The sequence below is a fragment of the Pan paniscus genome, chromosome 10 (genome assembly GCF_029289425.2).
Source record: "Pan paniscus chromosome 10, NHGRI_mPanPan1-v2.0_pri, whole genome shotgun sequence".
Classification (NCBI taxonomy): Eukaryota; Metazoa; Chordata; class Mammalia; order Primates; family Hominidae; genus Pan; species Pan paniscus.
Genome location: NC_073259.2, coordinates 7,530,711 through 7,552,934, shown reverse-complemented (window position 1 = coordinate 7,552,934; position 22,224 = coordinate 7,530,711). Strand labels below are relative to the sequence as shown.

The following is a 22,224-nucleotide window of genomic DNA, read 5'->3' as shown; positions in this document are numbered from 1 at the left end:
GCCAGGCTGGTCTCGAACTCCTGACGTCAGGTGATCCGCTCGTCTCGGCCTCCCAAAGTGCTGAGATTACAGGCGTGAGCCACCGTGCCCGACCTCTACTTCCTCTTTCCTAACATCTTTTTCTCCCTGTTAGTAATCAAATGACTGATTACTTTGAGACTCGTGGACGTTGGGTAGCACTATCAGGTCTTTGCATTTTAAGCCAATGATCTCTTCATGTGGAATTAAAGGTGCTTCCTCATATCTTAGGGTGATGCCCAGAAATACAAAGAAGCAAATCAAAAGGTGTAGCTATTGTAGAGATCCTCTAGACCCACTGAGCTTTCACCTGACTCCTGACAGTGACAGTAAATTAATAGATTTCATGGGACTGGCAGAGAGAAGCAAAGAGAGTGGTCAATTCAAGAGTGATCTCTCCACTCCAAAAAGCTCTAATTACCCCAGTCCCCCTCCGGGTCAAGTTAAGAGAGGTCTAGTCCAGGGAGTTATAAGGCCCAGACTGGAGAATTTCTGACCTTTTCAAAGGTACAGGTTACCTCTTACCCTAGCAAAAGCCCCCCTGGTAGATGTCTGCCTTCCCCACATTCCCCAGTCTTCACCCCATATCTGCCCCTTCTCATTCTGCTCTGGCTCTCAAACAATTGTTTCAAATCTTAACCTTTTGTATAACCCTGCGGAACAAAGAGCTATGTCTCCTATATTTTATCTTCCTCTGTGAAGTTTCTGATAAATATGTTTTAACTTGCATCCTGTATCGTATAAAAATATTGGGAATGTGCTGCCCTGGGAATTAACATATTCTTTGTCACTTATGCAGAATTTTTTTTGATTTGAACACTAATTGGGTAATTGGATTAAAAGTATCCCTTCTGGGCTTCTATTAGAAAGAATAATACTGGTCATGAAACTAATAATAATGATGATGAAGATAGTGATACTCTTACTACTAATAATTATAATAGTTTTTTGGGTTTTTTTTCCATTTGCAGTACACTGTACAGATTGCAAAGCTTTTTCTGGTACATTTTCTCACTTGATCTCATTTACCCAGTGAAATTGGTAGAGCAAATATTATGTTCCCCAGGGTATAGGTGCGGTCATTTGTTGAATGTCACGTAGATAGAAAGAGGTGAAACTAGTTTCCCTTTCCAGGAGGGGGTGCCCTTTCTACTGTGCTCTGCTGCTTAAAACATAAATGAACCATGCATTGAAAACAACTGATAACACACTGCTTCAAACTGTTCTCCTCCACGGGGAGAGAGAGTTAATTGTTCACTTCTATCATCCTTTGGAATAAAATTCCTAACAAAAAAAGGGCAACTCATACAGATGGCAAAAGCACAGCATCAGAGGCTAAGTCATCTCAGAATGACAAATTCTTAGGGGCATCCTGAAAGCTCCTCTCTTCCTCTCCATTCTAACATATTCTACTACAGGACAAATGCCAGACTTAGAGGGTATTTACACAACAAAGAAAAGAGTACTAATAAAGCAGACTGTGTATTTGTGTTTTAAAATTGTGATGATATAGTCAATCTATATTTGCATACAAACATTCATTCATGCCTACAAAACCAGTTTTCAGTTATATTCTGATTTTCAAAGAATCTAAACATACTGTCTTCTTACAATTACCTTAATTGATTAGGTGCTGAATTTTGTCTTACTCAGTCATTGCCATGGTATAAAAATCCCAGACCCAAACATTATTTTTTTATCATTCTACAAACTTGTTTTAAATTGCAGTATCCAACTTTGTAAAACACAAGTGTGAGCATATGTTTAATCTCATAATGACAATTATAATATAATCATGAAACTCGAAGTCACCAATATTTGTCCAAGGTATCATCATGAGGCTTATGGAAACACAGTGGAAGTATGCCAGCACTCTGGACGCCAACAGAAATGGAAGTTACACGGATTAAAAAAGAATTTGCCTATTCGAAATGGTCTTTTACTAATATCGAGCCTGCAACTTAGTATATTTGGATAAGTGATGATGACCTGGTTTTACAAACACAGATTATTCAAATAGAAAGAAGGCAGAAGGCTGGCGTCATCCTAGAAGGTCAGAGCTTTAGGCCTTTGTGGGGAGGAAAAAAGAATAAAAAATAAATAAAGCTCTGTGGGCCAGGGAGATGAACAATATGGCAATGCTGAAGTCATTGCAACATTATTTATCTTTTTTTCTCTGAGTATGATTTCTAATCTTCAAGAGTTTTTTGTTTGAAAGTTAAAAAACCAAAAACTTTTCCATATTTTTCTGTCTCCCTTAGAATATAAAATCTGAGAGATCAGGACTTGCTATTGCACATTTTTTTACCCCAACTTGGATTTCATTATTTTATAAATCATGAGCTCTTTAAAAAATGCTGACATTTAATGAGTAAATTCAACTAACTCAGGGTTTAGTTCAAAAGAATAAGCATTTATTGAATCTCTATTATGTACAAGGCATTGGACCAAGTGCTAGGGAGACTACATGGTGATAAGCACATAAGAAATAACATCTCCATCCTGAGCAACATAGTGAGACCCCATCACTACAAAACATGAAAAATAACATCTCCATCCTGAGCAACATAGTGAGACCCCATCACTACAAAACATAAAAAATAACATCTCCATCCTGAGCAACATAGTGAGACCCCATCACTACTAAACATGAAAAATAACATCTCCATCCTGAGCAACATAGTGAGACCCCATCACTACAAAACATGAAAAATAACATCTCCATCCTGAGCAACATAGTGAGACCCCATCACTACGAAACATGAAAAACATTGGCCGGGCATGGTGGCACCAGCCTGTGGTCGCAGCTACCTGGGAGGCTGGGGTGGGAGGAGTGCTTGAACCCAGGAGGTCAAGGCTGCAGCGAGCTGTGATTGTGCCACTGCACTCCAGCCTGAGCGACAGAGAAAGACCCTGTCTCAAAAAATAAATAAATAAATCAGTAAAACTTTATGAAACATACTATTTCCTCCTTTTTGCTTATCTGTCAAGAAACTCAAAGCCCAATTTCTTGTTCAATTGCAATAATGCTTTCAGGCTGGATTTTCTGTAACAATTCTCTTTTATTACAATGACTGTTTTTTTTTAGAATTGGAAAAAAATGTACATGTAACATAGTAAATAAGTAAGTCTAAGTCAGGATAAAGTGAGCTAAGTGCCACAAGAAAAATCGCAGCAGAATGCAATGAGGATTCATAGGCTGAAAGGATTGTATGGGAGAAGACAGGAGGTGAGTTTTCCAGGAAAAGGTAATTCCAAGCTAAGAAGACAGATGGGCAAAGGTACAGAGATGGGAACGTGTAAGACACTTGGGAGAAAAGAGTTCAGATACAAGGAGGTTAGAACAGAAGATGGGTTGTTTCATTAACTCTAAACACACAAAAAATTAACTCTTCTCTACTAAGGGTCATATTGGCATGTTGTTCACATACGTGAAATTTTCCCCATAAGCAAAGTAAGGGTATCTTCATCTTACTCATCAGTGAGATCAAAGACTGGAGATGACATGACCATGTAATTTCAGCACAGACACAAGAAGCAACAATAAATCATGAAGAATTAATGAATTTCATCAAGTGAGCACTCAATAAATGTTTTGCAATTGTAGTCATACAGATCACTAAGACTTGTATACACTTTTGTTTTATGAACATTTAAGCTTTTACGATGGCCCCTATATTGCCTGTCTTCTCTAATGAGCTCAAAGCAATTCGTTCTTTGGAGGCCATGATCTATTCTTTACACTTTAAAGATGGAAAGACTGAAAAATTATGAGGACAATGATCTGAGTAAGGATCATGGAACTTAACAGACAAAAGAAAAACAATGCCTCATTATATGTACGAGGGAAATGCAAAGTAGAATCTGTGGGTTCATGCTGAAAAATCAAAATTAGAACAGCTAATCAAGTGAGAGAGTGTGACTAGTTCAAGAGTTAATCACAAAATTCTCCATTGCCCATATTACAGATTAAACTTGTTTTTAGAAGCACATATGTGATTAAGAGCAAAGAGGTCAGTAACACTGGAAAAAGGTAGTGAACTAACATGGAAAGTTGTCTAGTCAGCTTTGTGTGGTTGCTCAGTTGCTGCAGCCCTATGTTTTTCAAACTACAGGTCACAATCCATTAGTTGGTCATGAAACCAATTTACAAAGTCACAAATAGCATTTTAAAAAATGTCTGTATACTTAGTATTGAAACATTTATTCTAGTTAATATCAGGTATAAATATATAAACATATGTTCTCAGTCAGACTGCAAATGACCCCAGCCTCAGTCAAAGAAAAGTTGTTTGAAAGCCATTGCTGTATTCTTCCCCACTGGGAAGTTAGGCTTGGGAGTCAATAGGACTGAGACTCCAAAGTGCAGCTTAACCAAGAATTTCAGTACAATTGAAATTGTGACTGCAAAGATTATATTGCAACATATTATTATGAGAGGGTATGTGTGCTGTATCTATGATATTTCTAGATCAAATAGGTAAGAATTTATGAATGTGAGTAATAATGTCTGCACAGTTGTTCTAATATTTAATGCTAGATAAATGGTTTAGATCAATCATTCTCAACTTTTTAGGCTCAAGACTCCTTTACACTCTTAAAAATTATTTTTTTAATTACTTTTGATTTATTTTATTTTTGAGATGGAGTCTCGCTCTATCACCCAGGCTGGAGTGCAGTGGCAGGATCTCGGCTCACTGCAACCTCTGCCTCCTGGGTTCAAGCGATTCTCCTGCCTCAGCCTCCCGAGTATCCGGGATTACAGGCACCTGCCACCACTCCTGGCTAATTTTTGTATTTTTAGTAGAGATGGGGTTTCACCATGTTGGCCAGGCTGGTCTTGAACTACTGACCTTGTGATCCGCCCGCCTCAGCCTCCCAAAGTGCTGGGATTACAGGCGTGAGCCACCGCACCTGGCCCACTCTTAAAAATTATTAAGGACTCCCTCAGAGAACTTTTGTTTATATGAGTTATATCCACCTATATTTACCATATTGGAAATTAAAAATAGCTTTAAAGACCCCGGGCTATGTGTGTTTTGTTTGCAGTATATGAAGAAACTCTGGCCTCATATGTAGATAATGTAGTTGGAAAAGAGATGGATATTTTAATAGAGTTTTTCAGATAATTGTGGATATTCTTCTTGTATAATATACCAAAACTTGACAAGCTGGAGTTTCTCAAAGCTTAGCTGCAATGTACTATCTGAAATCCTATTAACTTTTCATACTGTTATATTAAAAATCCATTAGTCCACCTTGTCCTTGAATGGATCTTTTGCCTGTGCATGATTATGTAGCACGAGACATTGGTCTTTTGGAAAATACTGGACCACTGAGTTAAGCAGATCTTTGAGATATTGACACTTTCCATTATACAAGATTTGTTAAAATTGCGCTCATTAATATCATCACTGATCTCATCAGAAAAAAAAATTAAGTACTGAGATGTCAAGCTCATGGCAGTAGATACACATTTTCTAAACTTTTAATTCTGGCTTGAAGGCTTAAAAATTATCATTGGCAGCAGTAATTGTCCCTTGTTTTCCTGAAAGTGACAGGCACACTTTATTTATTTTCAGAAAAATGTCTGTCAAGTACCTGTTTGAATAATCATAGTTTGCCCATCTTTCTTTCAAGTAAAAATGTTTTATGAAAATAAAAATAAAAACATGAATTCGGCCTACAACTCAAGCACAGAAGTATTTTCCTAGAGACAAATATGACACACTTCATTTTGCAGCAGACGTGCTTTATGCCTATTTCCTATTTTTTCATGCAGAATGTTAAAAAGAATTGTACCCAAGGATTAAGCTTCAATGAAATTAATAATTCTTACTGCTTATCAAGAACACCATCAGGTGACACTGGCTCTCTACCTTCTTTTTTTTTTTTTTTTTTTTTTTTTAACTGAGAGTGCAGATTAGTGACGCGTACTTTGACTAGCAATACAGTTTGGTGCCCCTGCCTTGATTGGGTTAAGCCACCGGCGCTTTTAACCACCATTGTCTGCAAAACGTCACCACAGTGAACAAGTCAAATAAGTAAGTCTCAGCATTGTCATAAAAGGTTTTTTTTTTTTTTTTTTTTTTGACCTTGCAGATCCCCTGAAAGGGTCTCAGAAACTCCCAAAGGGTTCCAGGACCACATCACACTTTAAGAACCACTGGGTGTTAGCGCATTCAGAAATCAATTCAGTTCTCTTTCTCTTCAGAGTTCTTGATGCTCGAGGCTTATTTATTGTGATAGATTTGATCACTGAAGCGCCAAAGAAAAGATATGCCAAGGGGTCGAACACATCCAAGAAGGAAATCCTACCGCACACACAGCTCAAAGGCTCGAGCGCGTAGAAAAACAGCTCTTGGAGAAAGAAACGGGATGCAGAGGGCAGGCCTGGGCTTGTCGTTGCCAGTGGCAACGATCCTCAGTGGGCGGGGCGCGGCCATCGATTAGTGAGGCCTTGCGTCTGTCGGCGGGCAGGAGGGTGGGGGTGACTGGAGCCGGAAGGCCTCCCGGGCCTTGTGGTCGCCGTGGGTTCTCGGTTGCGAGGCAGCTCGCTCGTTCTGCGATCTATTGAGAGTGGCTTCCAAGAGCCCCGTGCCTATGTCTGGGAGGGAGGGAAGATGGCAGCCGTGGCGGCAGGCGGCCTGGTGGGAAAGGGGCGCGACATCAGCCTAGCGGCCCTGCAGCGCCACGACCCCTATATCAACCGCATCGTGGACGTGGCCAGCCAGGTGGCTCTGTACACCTTCGGCCATCGGGCCAACGAGTGGGTGCGTGCGGACGCGGCGGAGCAGTGCAGCCCAGGGTTGGGGTGGAGGCGGGGGGCGTCAGACTCAGGACTTGAGGACCCGGTGAGGGGGAGGAGACGTTGACGCCCTGGAAGTGGGTGGATCTGGGGACTGAGGCCGAAGTTGTGGAGATGGGGTCTCGGGGGTTTGGGGGAAGGAAGGCGGATCTGTGGAGCTACCTGGAGTTGGGGAAAAGACTTAAATCTCTAACGTACCCAACGCTGGGAGACCAGACCGATCGGGTACCGCACCATAAGAGCCGAAGGAAAGGAAGGACCTGATGCCTTATGGCCGGAAGACCGATGTGCTCGAGAAAGTAAAGCAGAGTTCTGTTACAGTGAATCTGTGGCTATGGGGGAGGCAGGGACAGCAGACGAATAAAAGTGCAGAGTTCTGATTTTGGAATGTCAGTCTTAGATGGGGCAAAGAGAAATCAAAACTTGATAGAAGGGGAGAAATCTGCAAGTTGTAAACTTAAGGGGAAACACCAAGAAAAGAGCCAGCCTCGTCAAATAAAAAACAAAATGCGGCAGGGTCTAACACTTAGAAGGAAGCTGATGCTCTTGGGAAGATTATTACACGGCAGCACACCAAGTTCGATATTGGAGGTCATTTGGGAGCCAAATTATTTTAGTGCTCTTCTCAAAGCAGAGTCCCAGTAAATGGTAATGGAATGAAATTTCATTTTCCTCATAGTTAGAATGGGGTAGAAACCTAGAACACTGGAATCCTGTTGCAGGGATTGCTGCTTGTAATTTTGTAACCCACCCACTCGAATGTAGAGAGATGTAATTTTGTTTCTTTACTCATAATGAGTTTTGTCCAAATAATATTCATCATCCATTATGTATCACATACATGATATCCATCATTTTAAAATAAGTTACAAAACAGTATGGAGAACTTAGCCTTGATGAATGGATTTCAGATAAACTTTTTGTGTTCTTCAAGTCGGTTGTATGAACATCAAAACTTAATCTAGGAAAACATCCATGTTGAACAACTCTGTATTTTTTTTAACACCCACATTCATAAGCCTACTTATCTCCAGTATAGTTCAGCAGCCTGTAGTAAAAAACTCACCTGAAAATCATTAACATAAAAATAAAAAGACAAGCAAGAATGGGGTAGACAAACAGTTTTGCCCAAAGTTCTTAACGGAGGAAATTTGCCGGAATGGGGCAAAGAATTTAAGTCTGCTCTCCTAGTAGCCAAACACAAAAGGAGAACAGGAAGAGCTCTTTAATATTCGTTCTTCTGTAATAGAAAGTGTACCTCTTGATCAGGAGAAAGAGGTTATTTCCCGCTAGTTTCCAGGGGAATTTGTCACCTACTTTTTTTTGTTTGTTTTTGTTTGTTTGTTTTTTCGAGGTGTCACCTTCGTTTTTACATAAAGAACATTGAGCAACGTAGACAGTTTCCTCCATGGTAATTAAAAATATGTAAGAAGATATTCTACATATGGCTATTTTGCTGCTCTGTAGAAAAATGCTAAAGGTATAATGTTATAATCCTGTAAAAGTAATTCCATAGTAGAGAGATGAGGACCAGGGATGTATAGTTCTGTAAGTTGACTTGACACTGGGATTCGAGTCTGGAGAATCCCAAGAAACTGTCAGTATAAAGAGAGTAGAGCATTTCTCTTGAATAATAGTTGTTTCCTATAGGCTTTTGACCGTTATCAATGTGATAGATACACCTTTTTAAGATAGTTACAGATGTTTATTAGATACCTAAAGCCTCATCAAAAAGCAGATGTGTCACAATGCATTAATTACAGGAGTTATGTTTTCCTGCTTGCTGGATATGTTGCCTTCAGACAGGGCATAATTCATTCAGGAAAAGGTCATTCTTTCAAAGTTCTAATCTTCAAGGCTGTGGTAGCCAGAAAAACAGAGAGACCTAGTTCAACTGCAGAGCAGTTGCTGGAGGCAAACTAATTATGACCACTGTCTCCATGTGCTGTCACTGTGGATGGGAGCCGTTTGAATGTAAACCTAATAAGAATATGAGAACATTGTTGAGAATAGAGGAGAAAGTATTTACAAGAAGGCAGGGGGGATGTTAAGGAGGGGAATTCTTACTGCCCTGAAAATGGATGAAGAATGACTTCAGCCTTTCAAAGGAGGAGAAATTAGGAAGGAAAGGTGTCTAGAAAATGAACTGCTTTAAAGAAGGATTAAGAAAGATTATGTGATGACTGGAATAGGAATTTTAGAGTTAGACCTACTCCCTGTTGCCAGGAAAGACTGCCCCCCGCCTCCAAAATATTAATACCTATGTGTCAATTGAAGACCATAACCCTGGTATTTTCCAGCTCTCAGTCCTTAGACCAGTGGCTCTCAGCTGGAGTTGATTTTGCCCCCAGGTGACATTTGGCAGTGTCTGGAGACGTTTTTGGTTGTCACACTGAAGGGAAGAGTGTTATGACATCTACAGAGTAGAGGCCAGGGAATGCTGAGCCTGAAAACTGCCCTAAAGTGACTAACGTTGTGTTCCTAGCTAGTGGTTTTCTAAGTTTTTGGTGTATCCACATAAGTCAGAGTTTTTTAAAAGTGAAAAATGCCAAACTAAAACCTCTGGATAATGAGACCCAGGCATTTCATATTGTTGAAAGCCTCATAGGTGACTCGCATGCTACATGCATGATGAAGAGAGATTTGGGAGGATAAGTTGAGACCTACTTTTTGATTATTTTAACTGAGAACAATCAAGTTAAAATAGAGATTGCGTTGAGCTAGTTTGTGTCAGACAGTGTGCAGAGTCCCCAAAATTTGCAAAACAGCACTATTTTATATTCCATTTTGGGTTTTTTAGTATTTTGAATTCTGAATTGCTTATTTCTTTAGCACTTGTTAGATTTTATAATACAGTATAATATTAAATCCTCAAATTGTACTTTTAAAATTTAAGCTAAAATACCCCAGGACTGGTAACTAATACTTTCACATAAAAGTCCTCCTTAAAGGATCTAAGGAACATCTAATCTTGTTTTAGCTATTCTCCACATCCCTAACCCTGGACTTTGCTCAGAAAGAAAAAAAAAAAATCTGGTTGCCCTTGGATAACTATGGAGGGGCCAGGAAAATGCATGAATTTGGGCAGCTGTAATAGAACAGAAATGTATATTTTCAAAGTCTCTTTTATCCAGGTGTCATAGAGCGCCTGACGTGTTTTCATCAAAAGATCTGAGTAGTGTAAGCTGGTTATCTCTCTTTTTTTTTTTTTTTTTTTTTGAGACGAAGTCTCGCTCTTGTTCCCCAGGCTGGAGTGCAATGGCATGACCATGGCTCACTGCAACCTCTGCCTCCTGGGTTCAAGCTATTCTCCTGCCTCAGCCTCCAGAGTATCCAGGATTACAGGCGCCTGCCACCACTCCTGGCTAATTTTTGCATTTTTAGTAGAGACGGGGTTTCACCATGTTGGCCAGGCTGGTCTTGAACTCCTGACCTCAGGTGATCCACCCGCCTCGGCCTCCGAAAGTGCTGGGGTTACAGGCGTGAGCCCCCGTGCCCGGCCTGGTTATCTCTTTTCAATGGAGAAACTGAGACATATAATAATAAACTAATTAGCCCAGCATGATCTGGCAAGAACCCCACTACAGGTCCCAGGTTGTGATTACTGAAACACAACTCCTTCCTATGAACAAACTCATATTCTTTGTGTGTAATGCTAAATAAAAATCTTAGTTTTAAGAATTACTTGTTATAAGTTAGAGATTAATTTTAGGAGAAGCATGCCTTTTACATTTTTGACCTTGGAATTTAAAAACTAAAATGTGGCATTAAAGGTTTTTTTTTTTTTTAATTAAGAAAAGAGAATTTCTGTTACATCAAGGAAGAAAGGAAACAAGTCAGAAGCTATTTAGTTTTATGTGTGCTGATATATATAGATATCCTGATTCGGATCTCTAAGATGAAACAGTCCAAGGTCAGATACTGGAAGACCAGGAGAGTGTTTTGATCTTGTGGGGAGTGATCCTGACTACATAGAGGTTCTGCAAAGTCCTAGTTCTATCACCTGTATCTTGGCTCAGTTTCCTAACAATGTAATGGATAATACCAAATACTTTCTACAAATTTATTTTTAAATGCTTTGTGGACTTGTGAATACTTGCTGACTGAATCAGTTAAACTTTAGGGACAGCCAAAAATTTGTATACTGTTCAGGTAGCATTTACTGTACTGTAGGGGCCATTTTCCTGATTAATACTTTGGTGGTTTGGGTGTAAGTAATTCTTAGTGCTTCAGGTACACTCAGGATATACATTTGTCAGCAGATAGGAATTAACCATGTTTGTTTTCAAAGAAAGATAAGTAATGTTTCTGTATATATATTTTTTCATTTTGACTTGGATATTTTTCAAAGTACGGGGGCAAACGAGCCACATTTCAGAAATAAGGATATGTTTCACAGTATGTTGTGGTGATTTATACAAACTTCATAGTGAATCTAGTTTAAGGATGAACTCCCTGACTTACCTATGCTTTTATGTTAGGGAAAAAACTGGCTAAAGTTGTTTTAATTGTTATTTATTTATTTATTTATAAGAGACAGGGTCTCCCTCTGTTGCCCAGGCTGGAATGCAGAGGTACAATCATAGCTCACTGTAGCCTCAAACTCCTGGGCTGAAGCAATCCTCCCTCCTCAGCCTCCTGAGTAGCTGAGACTACCGGCATGTGCCACCACACCTGGCTAATTAAAAAAATTTTTGTTTTGTAGAGACAAGGTCTCACTATGTTGCCCAGGCTGGTCTCAAACTGAACTCCTGGCCACAAGCGATCCTCCTGCCTCAGCCTCCCAGAGTGCTGGGATTACAGACATGAGCCACTGTGCCTGGTCTAAATTCTTTATTTATAATTTCATATTCCATAATAATAAACATCTTGAGATTAAAAATTTTGTTACTAGGTAATGATTTTTTATAGCCATTTACTCTTGATAATAGCTTGATATGATTTGTGCCATAATGGATTTTGTTTTCAGGACTTGTAATATAATTTCATGGGCAGAGAGTATGTTGTTGAACTAAGGCAGTGAGTGGCTCTCAAACTAGCATACGTGAGAATCACCTGGACAGTTTAATAAACCCCAGATTGCTGAGCACCATCCCCAGAGTTTCTGATTCAGTAGGTTTGGGCAGGAGCCCAAGAGCTTGCATTTCTAATAAGTTCCCAGGTGATGCTGATGCCGCTGATCTGGGGATAACACTTTGAGACCCACTGAACTAAAGTGAATGAGAAATTTGCTGAAATTGCTTGAGCATGTGAAAGGATCGTGCCTTGTGTGCCTTTTAAAAACTGCTGTTTTGACATTACGCTTTTTTTAAAAGGGCGTATTTTTCACCAGAATTACAGAGTACTTAAATTTTGAATGATTATGGTGATGAATATTAATAATAAAATATCAGGGGTTTAAATAGAATGCTGAAATTAAACCATGTAAATTGCAAAAGTACATTTTAAATTCTGAATTACAGTAGGTCTGGTTCGTGGTTAGTCATACACCTGGATACTTACATGTGTGTTTTTTAGTATGCATTATATGGATGAATATTATAATGGCCTAGCTTCCTGCCTTTGGAGAAATGGAAAAGAAATGTCAAGTGACCTAGTTGAACCATCATTTTAACTTTACCACCTCTCCCAGATTTTCTCAGGCAGATTTCTTGAGTCCTAACTTGGTAATACTTGTGTAACTTTACTTCAGTGATCTTGGGTCAGACCTTGACTGTAAATATACTACACTAAGTAGGTGATTGATTCATCTGAGAACTCTGTGGCATCATTGCCCTCTCTGTCTAGCAGTCAAAGTAAAGTTATTGATAGATCATCTGCTCTCCTAAGTCACTGGATATGGCAAGAGAAAATGAACCCAGAAAACAAAATGAAGGATAGTGAAATGCAGACACCAGTGATGTCTGCAGCTTTCTCTATACCCAGTGTGGTGGAAGGAGAAAAAGGCAGCACTCTTCTTTCTAATTAAATCCGCATAGCACACTTATTTTCTCATTGTTTCAGCTAAGGGTATGCTGCTATCCCTGTATTTGGTAAAGAGAGATAATGATGGTTTGTTTTATAAATGACAAAAGAAAGACTGCTTCCTGCTGCCTAATCTGCAGAGGCACAATGATGGCATAGAACTTGCTTTCTCCTTTTCCTGAGAATAACTCCTCATGTTGGGTATATTTGGCCCATTGAAGTTATATATAATTCCTATTCTATGAGAATTTGTTTTATACCTTTGTGAATTGAAGAGAACATACATGTCTTGTGTGTTTTGTTTTTATTGTTTAGGAGAAAACTGATGTGGAAGGAACCTTATTTGTTTATACAAGGTAAGAGTGTTTCACTTTTATAAAGAAACTAATCTTCAAAATAATATTTTAGCTCTGTTGTGTCACTCTTCTTCAAGTGCATGCAGTTTTATTTCAAAAAGAAGTAAAAGAATTAAATCTCAGTTTTGAAATTATTAGTTGACATGAAGAAGGGAATACCAAATAATGTCACCTGGTATATCGTGATGAATACTAATTTCAGAATATAATTTAAACTTCAATATAGATGAACTTAAATCATTGACTGGGCACTGTTTAAAATAGATTAAATATTCTTTGATTCAAATGAATGGCACAAAGTTCTTGAATATAATGCATTGGCAAGGAGCTAGAAGAATACTATCAGAAATACTAGATTGTTCAGTTAATATTTGGAAAAGGGTTTCATTGATCATTTTTCTTTTTTTTGAGATGGAGTCTCGCTCTGTCACCAAGGCTGGAGTGCAGTGGCACGATCACAGCTCTTGGCTTGCTGCAACCTCTGCCTCCTGAGTTCAAGTGATTCTCCTGCCTCAGCCTTCTGAGTAGCTGGGATTACAGGCATGCGCCACCACGCCCAGCTAATTTTTAGTAGCAACGGAGGTTTTACCATGTTGGTCAGGCTGGTCTCAAACTCCTGACCTCGTGATCCACCCGCCTTGGCCTCCTAAAGTGCTGGGATTACAGGCGTGAGCCACCGCACCTGGCCGTTGATCACTTTTCTCCCACCCCTGACTCTTTAAAAAAGCATGATCCAAAATTGAAGATGTCTTTCAGTCCTCCATTGTCTAGTCAATAGAATATGTTTCAGGATAGATTTAATAAACTCATGTTTTTAGTCATTTCTTGTTATCAGATATTAATATCAAATTACAAGTGCATATAGAGACATACATTGTGTATATTGGCTCAATAAATAAACTTTTCATTCACATAAACATTCACATAAAATGTCATAGCCAAAGGTCATCACCTTCAATGAGGGTACAAAGATGAAATTAAAAGGCCTAATATAAACCTTTCTAGGGGTATCTGTTTCACTGGGGAGACAGGAAATACACACACACAAGTGTATTTTCTTTCTACATATATTCATGTTTATGGTAAGCCACAATGCAGGATAGAGTATCCTAAGTGCCAGTGGATAGATTCTGAGCAATGAATGGGCTGCTGTGATCATGGAAGGCTTTATCGCAAGCTTGTCCAACCCACGGCCCATGGGACACGTGGCCCAAGATGGCTTTGAATGTAGCCTGACAGAAATTCGTAAACTTTTTTAAAACATTAGAAGAGGTTTTTTTTTTTTTTTTTTTTTTTTTTTAGCTCATCAGCTATTATTAGTGTATTTTATGTGTGGCCCAAGACAATTCTTCCCTTTCCAAGGTGTCCCAGGGAGGCCAAAAGATTGGACACCCCTGCTTTATAGAGTGATGTGTCTTGAATTGGGCCTCAGGAATATGGTGGAACTTAGCTTGCATAGAGGAGAGGGAAGGCAGTCTCAACAGGAAGAATGGCAAAAGCGGGGGCGGAGAACCTGGTGTGTTAAAGGGACAGTGAGGGAGATGTGGTGCAGAGGGCTTATACTGGTTTATAGTAGTTAGCAAGTGTAAAGAGATTTGCTAGCTTGGAATGGCAGACTCTGGATTTTGAGATTATTTTCTTAGCAGTAGGAAGTTATTGAAGGCTTATGAACAGGAGAGTAATAGAGAAAATGTATGGGGAAAGTCAGTGTATTCACTTCATGGGGACGCACTAGTTCTGGAAGAAATTGGAGTCAGGACAGTGAGAAGATTATTGCAGTGGAGTAGATATGAAATGATGGGAGTTGGGATTAGAATAATAGAAATTGAAATGGAAAGGGTATTGCAATGGTGAAATTTAAAAAATGACAATATTTTGAACATGGAAGATTGAGAATGACAGAAGCATTGGTGGAAAAGAAAGACAGGAGGTCAAGAATGTGGCTTGAGGATCAGCCCTCATTTTACTTTGAAGTAATGATTTGGAACTGGTAGCAGGACATTCGGGTGGAGGTGGCCAGCCCCTCAGAGTAAGGGCAGGGCTGGAGATGATTTAGAGTTGTCTGAAGTAATTTGGTAGTTGAAACCATGAAATAAAAGCTGTTCCCTGAAGGAGTGAGTATAAAGAGGAACCGATGAGGGTTTATGGTTAGGTTTGAGGGCCAGCAAGGATACAGATGAGTCAGCTGGAAAGATAAAAGCAGGACTAGAACAGCACAGAGAGGCCCATTCGGGGCAAAGTGTGGGCATGATGGAGGTCTGTGTATGCTGGGCAGGAGGGAGCTCAGCTGCAGGGGAGGAAGGTCTGTTCCAGTGGAGGCAACAATGGGAGGTGGAAGGAAGGAATGGGAGGCAAGGCCAGCACACTCGGTGACAAGGAGGTCAGGTTCTTCACAGTCTCAGAAGAGCAGTGGAGTACCCAAGAACCGTTGGTATATGAGTCTACATTATGCTCCCAAACATCCAGAGCACCAGAGCATGCCCCCAGGCAAGTTTATTGGGTAGAGTATGAGCACTCTTGAGGATTCTGAAGTTTACAACAAAAGCCATAGGGTTGCACTGTACTATGTGCCATGCACACAGGGTGCGTTCTCACTCATCTCTCACAACACGCATTATGGTTCTTTGGAGAAGTGACAGAAAAGATGTATTAGTATGTATTAATGATTGATTTGGGGAATTTTTAGTAGGGTTTTTTTTAACTATGGAAGAGGAACAAATCATACAAATATTTTCTTTTGTATATCCAGACCAAATAAAAGTTTGTATTTTCAAGGATTTCTTACTATACTCTAAGTCTCTAATGGAACTCTCAATTAAACAAAACATTAAATTGAGAAAAAAATCCTTTGCTGTTTTTTAGTCTTTTCTCCAAATCTAACTCCTCAAGAATGGGATGCCTCCCTTATCCCCTGCAAAACAAAAACCTCCCAGATCCTAGAATGTTGAGGCCTTTCTTCAGTAGCGAATTACAAAAAGCATGTAAAACTCATGGTGGGTGGGGGGTGGGAGGCTTGTTACAGGGAATGGAGCTGGCAGTGATATATTTTGACTTCTCTTACAGAAGTTGCTTTAGAGCAGTTGGCACATGTATCCCCTGGGCCTATTTTCTAAATTATGAGATGCTATAGTAGCTGTACTATTCCTGTTGTGATAATGAAATACATGCAGAATCAAATTCTCATTCTTGTATGAAAACACTTAATCCCATTTAAACAATCATTTCTTTCCTCCCATGCCTTCCTTTCTGTAATAGAGAGTTCATAGAGACACCCACTGGCGATTTCTGAACTTGACAGTTCCAGAAGACCCCTAACAGAGCTCTTTGGGAGTACATTTTCATTCTTCCTCTGAATTTAAGTTGAAGTGATGATCATGATTATTTCTGGTATTGATTGTATGCTTACCACCACTTTACCCCTTTGTAAAATAAGCTAGGCAAGGATTGCCTCCCATCAATTTTAAAATTGGAGGTTTCAGAAGAAAATCCTGGTAGTGGTTATGTAGCTGTGTTCCTTGATCAGTATCAAATAGAGGTAAAATAAAACTAAGACATAAACAACTTGTCTTCCTGTTGCTCATAACATTTCTGTGGGTTTGTTAATAACAGCCCTAGCACCCTCATTTAAAGTAAATAAATGAATTCTGCTTGCTTCAGCTTCAGTGTGTAAGTATGTGGTGTTTCATTTGTCACTGGAAGTTGCGCAGTTGAATTACTATATGGCTGTCACCCAAGGGTAGATGAATGCACATGTAGTTGTTAGAGTTTATACTCAGTATAATTTGGATTCTTTCTGCCTGGCAGAGCAGACATTCAAGGTTTATTGAGTGAAATGAAAATAAAACATCACTAAATGTCACATTTTTATAGAGAAAAACTTTTATAGTGGTTTATCTGTGAAGCTGTTTGCTTTGCATTGAAGAAAACAAAATATCTGCCCTTTGCACTGTTATGTAAACTTCTAGTTCAGGCTGTGTCCTCGCAAGTTCATTGTTCAGAGTTGCTTCATATCACTAAGAGATTTTGCAGGCTTCAATTTCAGACTAACACTTAAAATTTTCTATGAAAATTTTCTTCATATAATTGTGAGGTACACTCTAATATTAACTACCAAGATTGTTTAAAATATCTTTAATTAATTTAACTTTTAAAAAGTATTCTTTAAAAGTCAGTAATGTTTTAAAAAGTAGTTACTCTGCCTTAAAGGAATTTACAACGTTAGGTTAAGAAATAAAAAACATCTGTATACACACACACACACACACACACACACACACCACAAATGAAGTATGACTCAATTTTACCAAATGAATCATCATGCCAGTGCTGCTGCATTACATGGGAATTAGTCCATAATGATGCCAGTGGTGAAGAAGTACATGTACAGGCTGCTTATATAAAGCTGCATATACAAACAAAGGTTGAGAGACACATCAGAATGTACTTATACTGAAAATATAGCATACTAAGCAATTTGTCTATTGATTTCCCCCTGACTCCTTGTGATTTTTAGGTCTGCTTCTCCAAAGCACGGATTCACCATTATGAATAGGCTGAGCATGGAAAATAGGACAGAACCTATTACTAAAGACTTGGATTTCCAACTCCAGGACCCTTTCCTTCTCTACAGAAATGCCAGATGTGAGTCTTTCTTACTACAGTGGGTTGTTTTACTTCTGAAGTTTGGCCAAGTGTTTAAAATTGTACAGTGTTTGCCATTGTGTTTGCATTTGGTATCAGTGGCTATGGGGGGTGTCAGCATTTTAACAAATGTTAATGTTTAGGAAATGCATGCCCTACTGATGGAATAGATTCTTCCTTGGAAGAGTTTAAGTGAATATAAATATGATGATATAAACCTTAAACCCTGTCTTTTGAAGCTTTATGGATTTGTAGTGTGAACCCATTGCTGATCTTAAGCCTGAGCAGGGCTGGGTGAGGCAAGTTCTTAGTGAGGAGACTGCAGAGACACACACATAGGTGGCGCCCTGAACGAAGAATTAACGAGTCTGCTATGGCACTTTTTCTTTATGTATCACTTTTGGCCGAGTGAGCTGACAAAGTGTTTGAGGGCCTGTATTGTAGGGGTGCCATCTTCTGAATACAAGTAAATAAAAAATCAAAGTCCAAAAAGTTTCTTTCAGTCATTAAGAATTTAATAACCCTTTGTAACGTGGAAGTCGTAGTAGGTAACTAAATAGTCCTTGTCAGATTTGAAATGAAGTAGCCATCGCCTTTCTCATACTACATTTTACTCTCGTATCGTTTCTGACCACTTGTGTTGCACTGCTGGTCAGCCCAGAGGAAGATTGCTGAAAATATGCCAGTTGCAGGGACATCTCTACACACAGAAAACAAGAACATAATACTCAATATATAAATACATATGTGTGCACACACACGCACCTTATGCTTTGTGGACAGCTTTCATAAAGACCTTGCAGTGAAGAAATGTTTTCTGTATATTTTTCATCCTACTCTTTGAACTCAAGATACATGAATTTGCCTACCATATACTATTCAGTGTAATTTTAATAATGAGTATAATGTAAATAATATTTGATATTTTAACCCCAATGCATCATTAAGATGCATTAAAATGATGCTGTATATAATTGTCATAATAGGTGGTTATCCTATTATTTAGAGCATAAATTTTTATGAGAGAAAAAAATAAAGCTATTGAAACTATAATATGACTTACTAATGGCAGGTCCTGTGAAATGAAAAGTTTTGCAATATAGAAAAATATTGTGTTTTCTCCTCATGTTTCTTTGCCGAAAGGTACACTTTATCAATTGTAGTTTATTACTAAAGACTTGGAATTCCAACTCCAGGACCCTTTCCTTCTCTACAGAAATGCCAGTTTGAATTGTTTATAGTTTGAATTGTTTTGTGTGCTTATAGTTATGTCAGGGTTTTTTTTGAGATTATTAGATTTTATGTCAAATTAATATATAATTTAAGTCCTAATAAAATAACTACAAAGTTACCTATAATCATCATTTTTGGTTGCTTTTATTTTGGATAAATACATGGTCTGATCAGTTATAGGTAATATTTTATTTTAAATTCTTATTATAGATCACATATTAACTACTATACCAAAAATATAAAAACACAAACTCTCTTTAATGCATCAATTTAAAAAATAACCTTCTTAAGTCCCACAGGGTTTATCTGATAGAAAATACTATTTAGATCTAATAAACATACACCTTGGTTCTAAGCATATGCTGTCCACTATGATAGTCACTAACTACTGTGGCCGTTTAGTACCTGAAATGTGGCTAGTCTAAACGGAGCTGTACTGTGAGTGTCAGATAGGCACCAATTGTCAGACAGTACAAAAAAAAAAAGGAAAAAACCTCAATTATTAATTATTTTATATTAACATGTTGAAATGACAATATTTTGGATAAATTGGGCAAAATAAAATATATTATTAATTTCACCTGCTTCTTTGTATTTTTTAATTTAAAATAACAGATGTGGCTCACGTTCGTGGTTCACCTCATATTTCTATTGAATGGCACTGTTCTATTTTAATTTGTTTTTCATATTTTCTTTTATGTTTCCGTATTTTATAATGATTTTCATTTATTTTACCATGTTTAATAATCACAATTTTGTGGAGTAGACATTTTCACTGCCATTTTGCAGATGAGGAAACTGAGACTCCAGTGAGGAGGCAGATTGTGTAAAAACCCACAGATTCTGATTTCACTTCCGTTGCTTTTTCCACACCACCTGTACTGCTCTACTATTAAACATGGATGCAAATTAAAGGTAGCCTTTGGGATGCATATTAAAATGTTTCTAATGAATTTCCATACAAAAGAAATAGAATCAGTTGAACAACAAAGAGTGAAAGGGAATGGATCTATTTACTTTTCTGGATTCATTTTGCCTTTTTTTTTTTTTTTTTTGTCCTTTCTATCTGATACTGATTGCCTTTGCACCCAGAGTCATTTGGTTTTATGTTGTTTGCAAAAGCCTTTTCAATCCCGGGCATCAAAGGTACACAGAAGGGTTTACCACAGGTGCTGTCAGAGTCTCAGATACCTCTTAAACGTTTTAATAGAATTCAAATATGTTATATAATAATTATGTATGGTTTACATGTTCTTTGGTGGCATATAGATTGGTTGGCCTTTCTTTGGGCAAGGAACTCAGCTTTACTCAGGATTGTTTTTGTAAGACTATTGCCTCCAGATATTCTGTATAGTCAAGAATCTCTCTGTCTGGTCTTTGCATTTCACATTGGCTTATGTATGTCATAGGCCATATTTGGGCATTTCAAATAGACAAAGGTAGAATTGATAGAGGTTTGTGGTGAGGTTTTTTAGATTCATTAGGAGAGAAAAAAAAATCCCTTTCTTGAATTGGATGAATGTAGAAGAGCAAAATAAAGAAATGAAAATCCCAAACTCTCTTCATTTAATCAGCCAAAAAAAGATGCTTGATAAATAGAGTAACTTCATTCAAACACAAAATAGATTACTTTATTACAGAAAAGGGTTTATACATTGTTTAAAGGGTTTAAACATTGTTAAAATGGGGTTTGACCTGTATGAACTTTAAAAGTAAGTAAGATAGCTGTTAAAGTTAGGGCAAACATTTCATTCATTCATTTATTCAACAAACATTTACTGTCTGCCAAACACTATGTTCAGGTTTTATATGGGTTATCCCATAACTTTTTCTTGAAAATACTGTTATTCCTGTTTTATAAATGAGAATACTAAGGTTAAAGGGATTAAGTGATACACTGTGGTCCATGACTATTTTGAGATGGAAACACCACTTGAACCAAGAAACCTTAACTTCGAGACCCAAGGCCCAAGCAGTGAAGTACTAGCAGTAAATAATGCATTTGAGCAAAGTTTATCATTTACAAACACTTAGTTATTTTAGAGTACACTCCAAGGTTTAAAAAGCAAGTTTTTTTAGCCTTGAGATTCAAGCATATATCAGTTATTAGAGAGATTAGCTTTTACCAGATTAAAAACTAATTTAACAAAAAGCTGAATTAGACCACTTCTTTTGTAATATTCCCATATAGTAATCATTTACTGTGTTTTTCATTTCGCAACTAAATAAGATATTAGCATATGGAAATATATTTTCCCAAATATAATACTTAAGTTATAGACAGCAATGACATGGGGATTCCTTTCTTTTCTTGCTTTTTCAATTGAGACAGAGTCTTGCTCTATTTGTCCAGGCTGGAGTGCAGTGGCACAATCTCGGCTTATTGCAGCCTCCACCTCCCAAGTTCAAGCAATTCTCCTGCCTCAGCCTCTGAGTAGCTGGGATTATAGGCGTACGGCACCATGCCTGGCTGATTTTTGTATTTTTAGTAGAGACAGGGTTTCACCGTGTTGGCCAGGATGGTCTCAAACTCCTGACTTCAAGTGATCACCCACCTTGGCCTCCCAAAGGGCTGGGATTATAGGCGTGAGCCACCACGCCCAGCTCCTTTCCTTTCCCTTTCCCTTTCCCTTTTCTTTCCTCTTTCCTTTTTCTCTTTGCTCTGCTGCTGCTCCTGCTCTGCTCTTTAGAGACAAGTTCTTGCTCTGTCGCCCAGGCTGGAGTGCCATGGCATTGGTCATAGCCTCATTGTAACCTTGAACTCCTGGGCTAAACCGCCATATCCAGATAATTTAAAACAACCTTTTTAGAGACAGAATCTTGCTGTGTTTCCCAGGCTGGTTTCAAATTCCTGGCCTCAAGTGATCTTCCCACCTCAGCCTCCTGAGTAGTTGGCATTACAGGCGGGAGCCACCATGCCCAGCTGACAGGGAGATTTCAGAGCTAGGCCACAAAGTTGAATATAGGATATAATCCACAGTTATAGGATTGCAATGAAGTTCTTTTTAGATGCTGGATTTTATTGCAGATGTAAACCTGAAGTTTAGATCAAATCAGAAAAGAAAAACTTAAGATATTTAGGACCAAAACTATTTTAGAAAACTCCTCCTAAGTCTTAAAGTGAATTTACCATTTTGGGTAGTTTTGTATGAAAAAAGAAATGACAGTTTAAATCCTTGATTAACATTCATAGGATCTAGGAAA

General features: G+C 38.4%; 1 protein-coding gene across 3 annotated transcripts in view; it reads left to right on the top strand.

Annotated features, from left to right (window-relative positions):
* Positions 1-855: 855 nt before the first annotated feature.
* The window catches only part of DCP1B (decapping mRNA 1B), a 75,091-nt gene continuing 53,722 nt past the window's right edge, over positions 856-22,224 (top strand). For all 3 annotated transcript variants that reach the window (XR_008620324.2, XR_008620323.2, XM_003820364.7), the window contains exons 1-3: positions 856-6,791; positions 13,106-13,146; positions 17,660-17,787. Coding sequence is in view for 1 of the 3 variants with exons in the window: in XM_003820364.7 (XP_003820412.2) it covers positions 6,642-6,791; positions 13,106-13,146; positions 17,660-17,787 (319 nt within the window). In the remaining 2 variants the exon portion in view is untranslated. The remainder of the gene's footprint in view (positions 6,792-13,105; positions 13,147-17,659; positions 17,788-22,224) is intronic.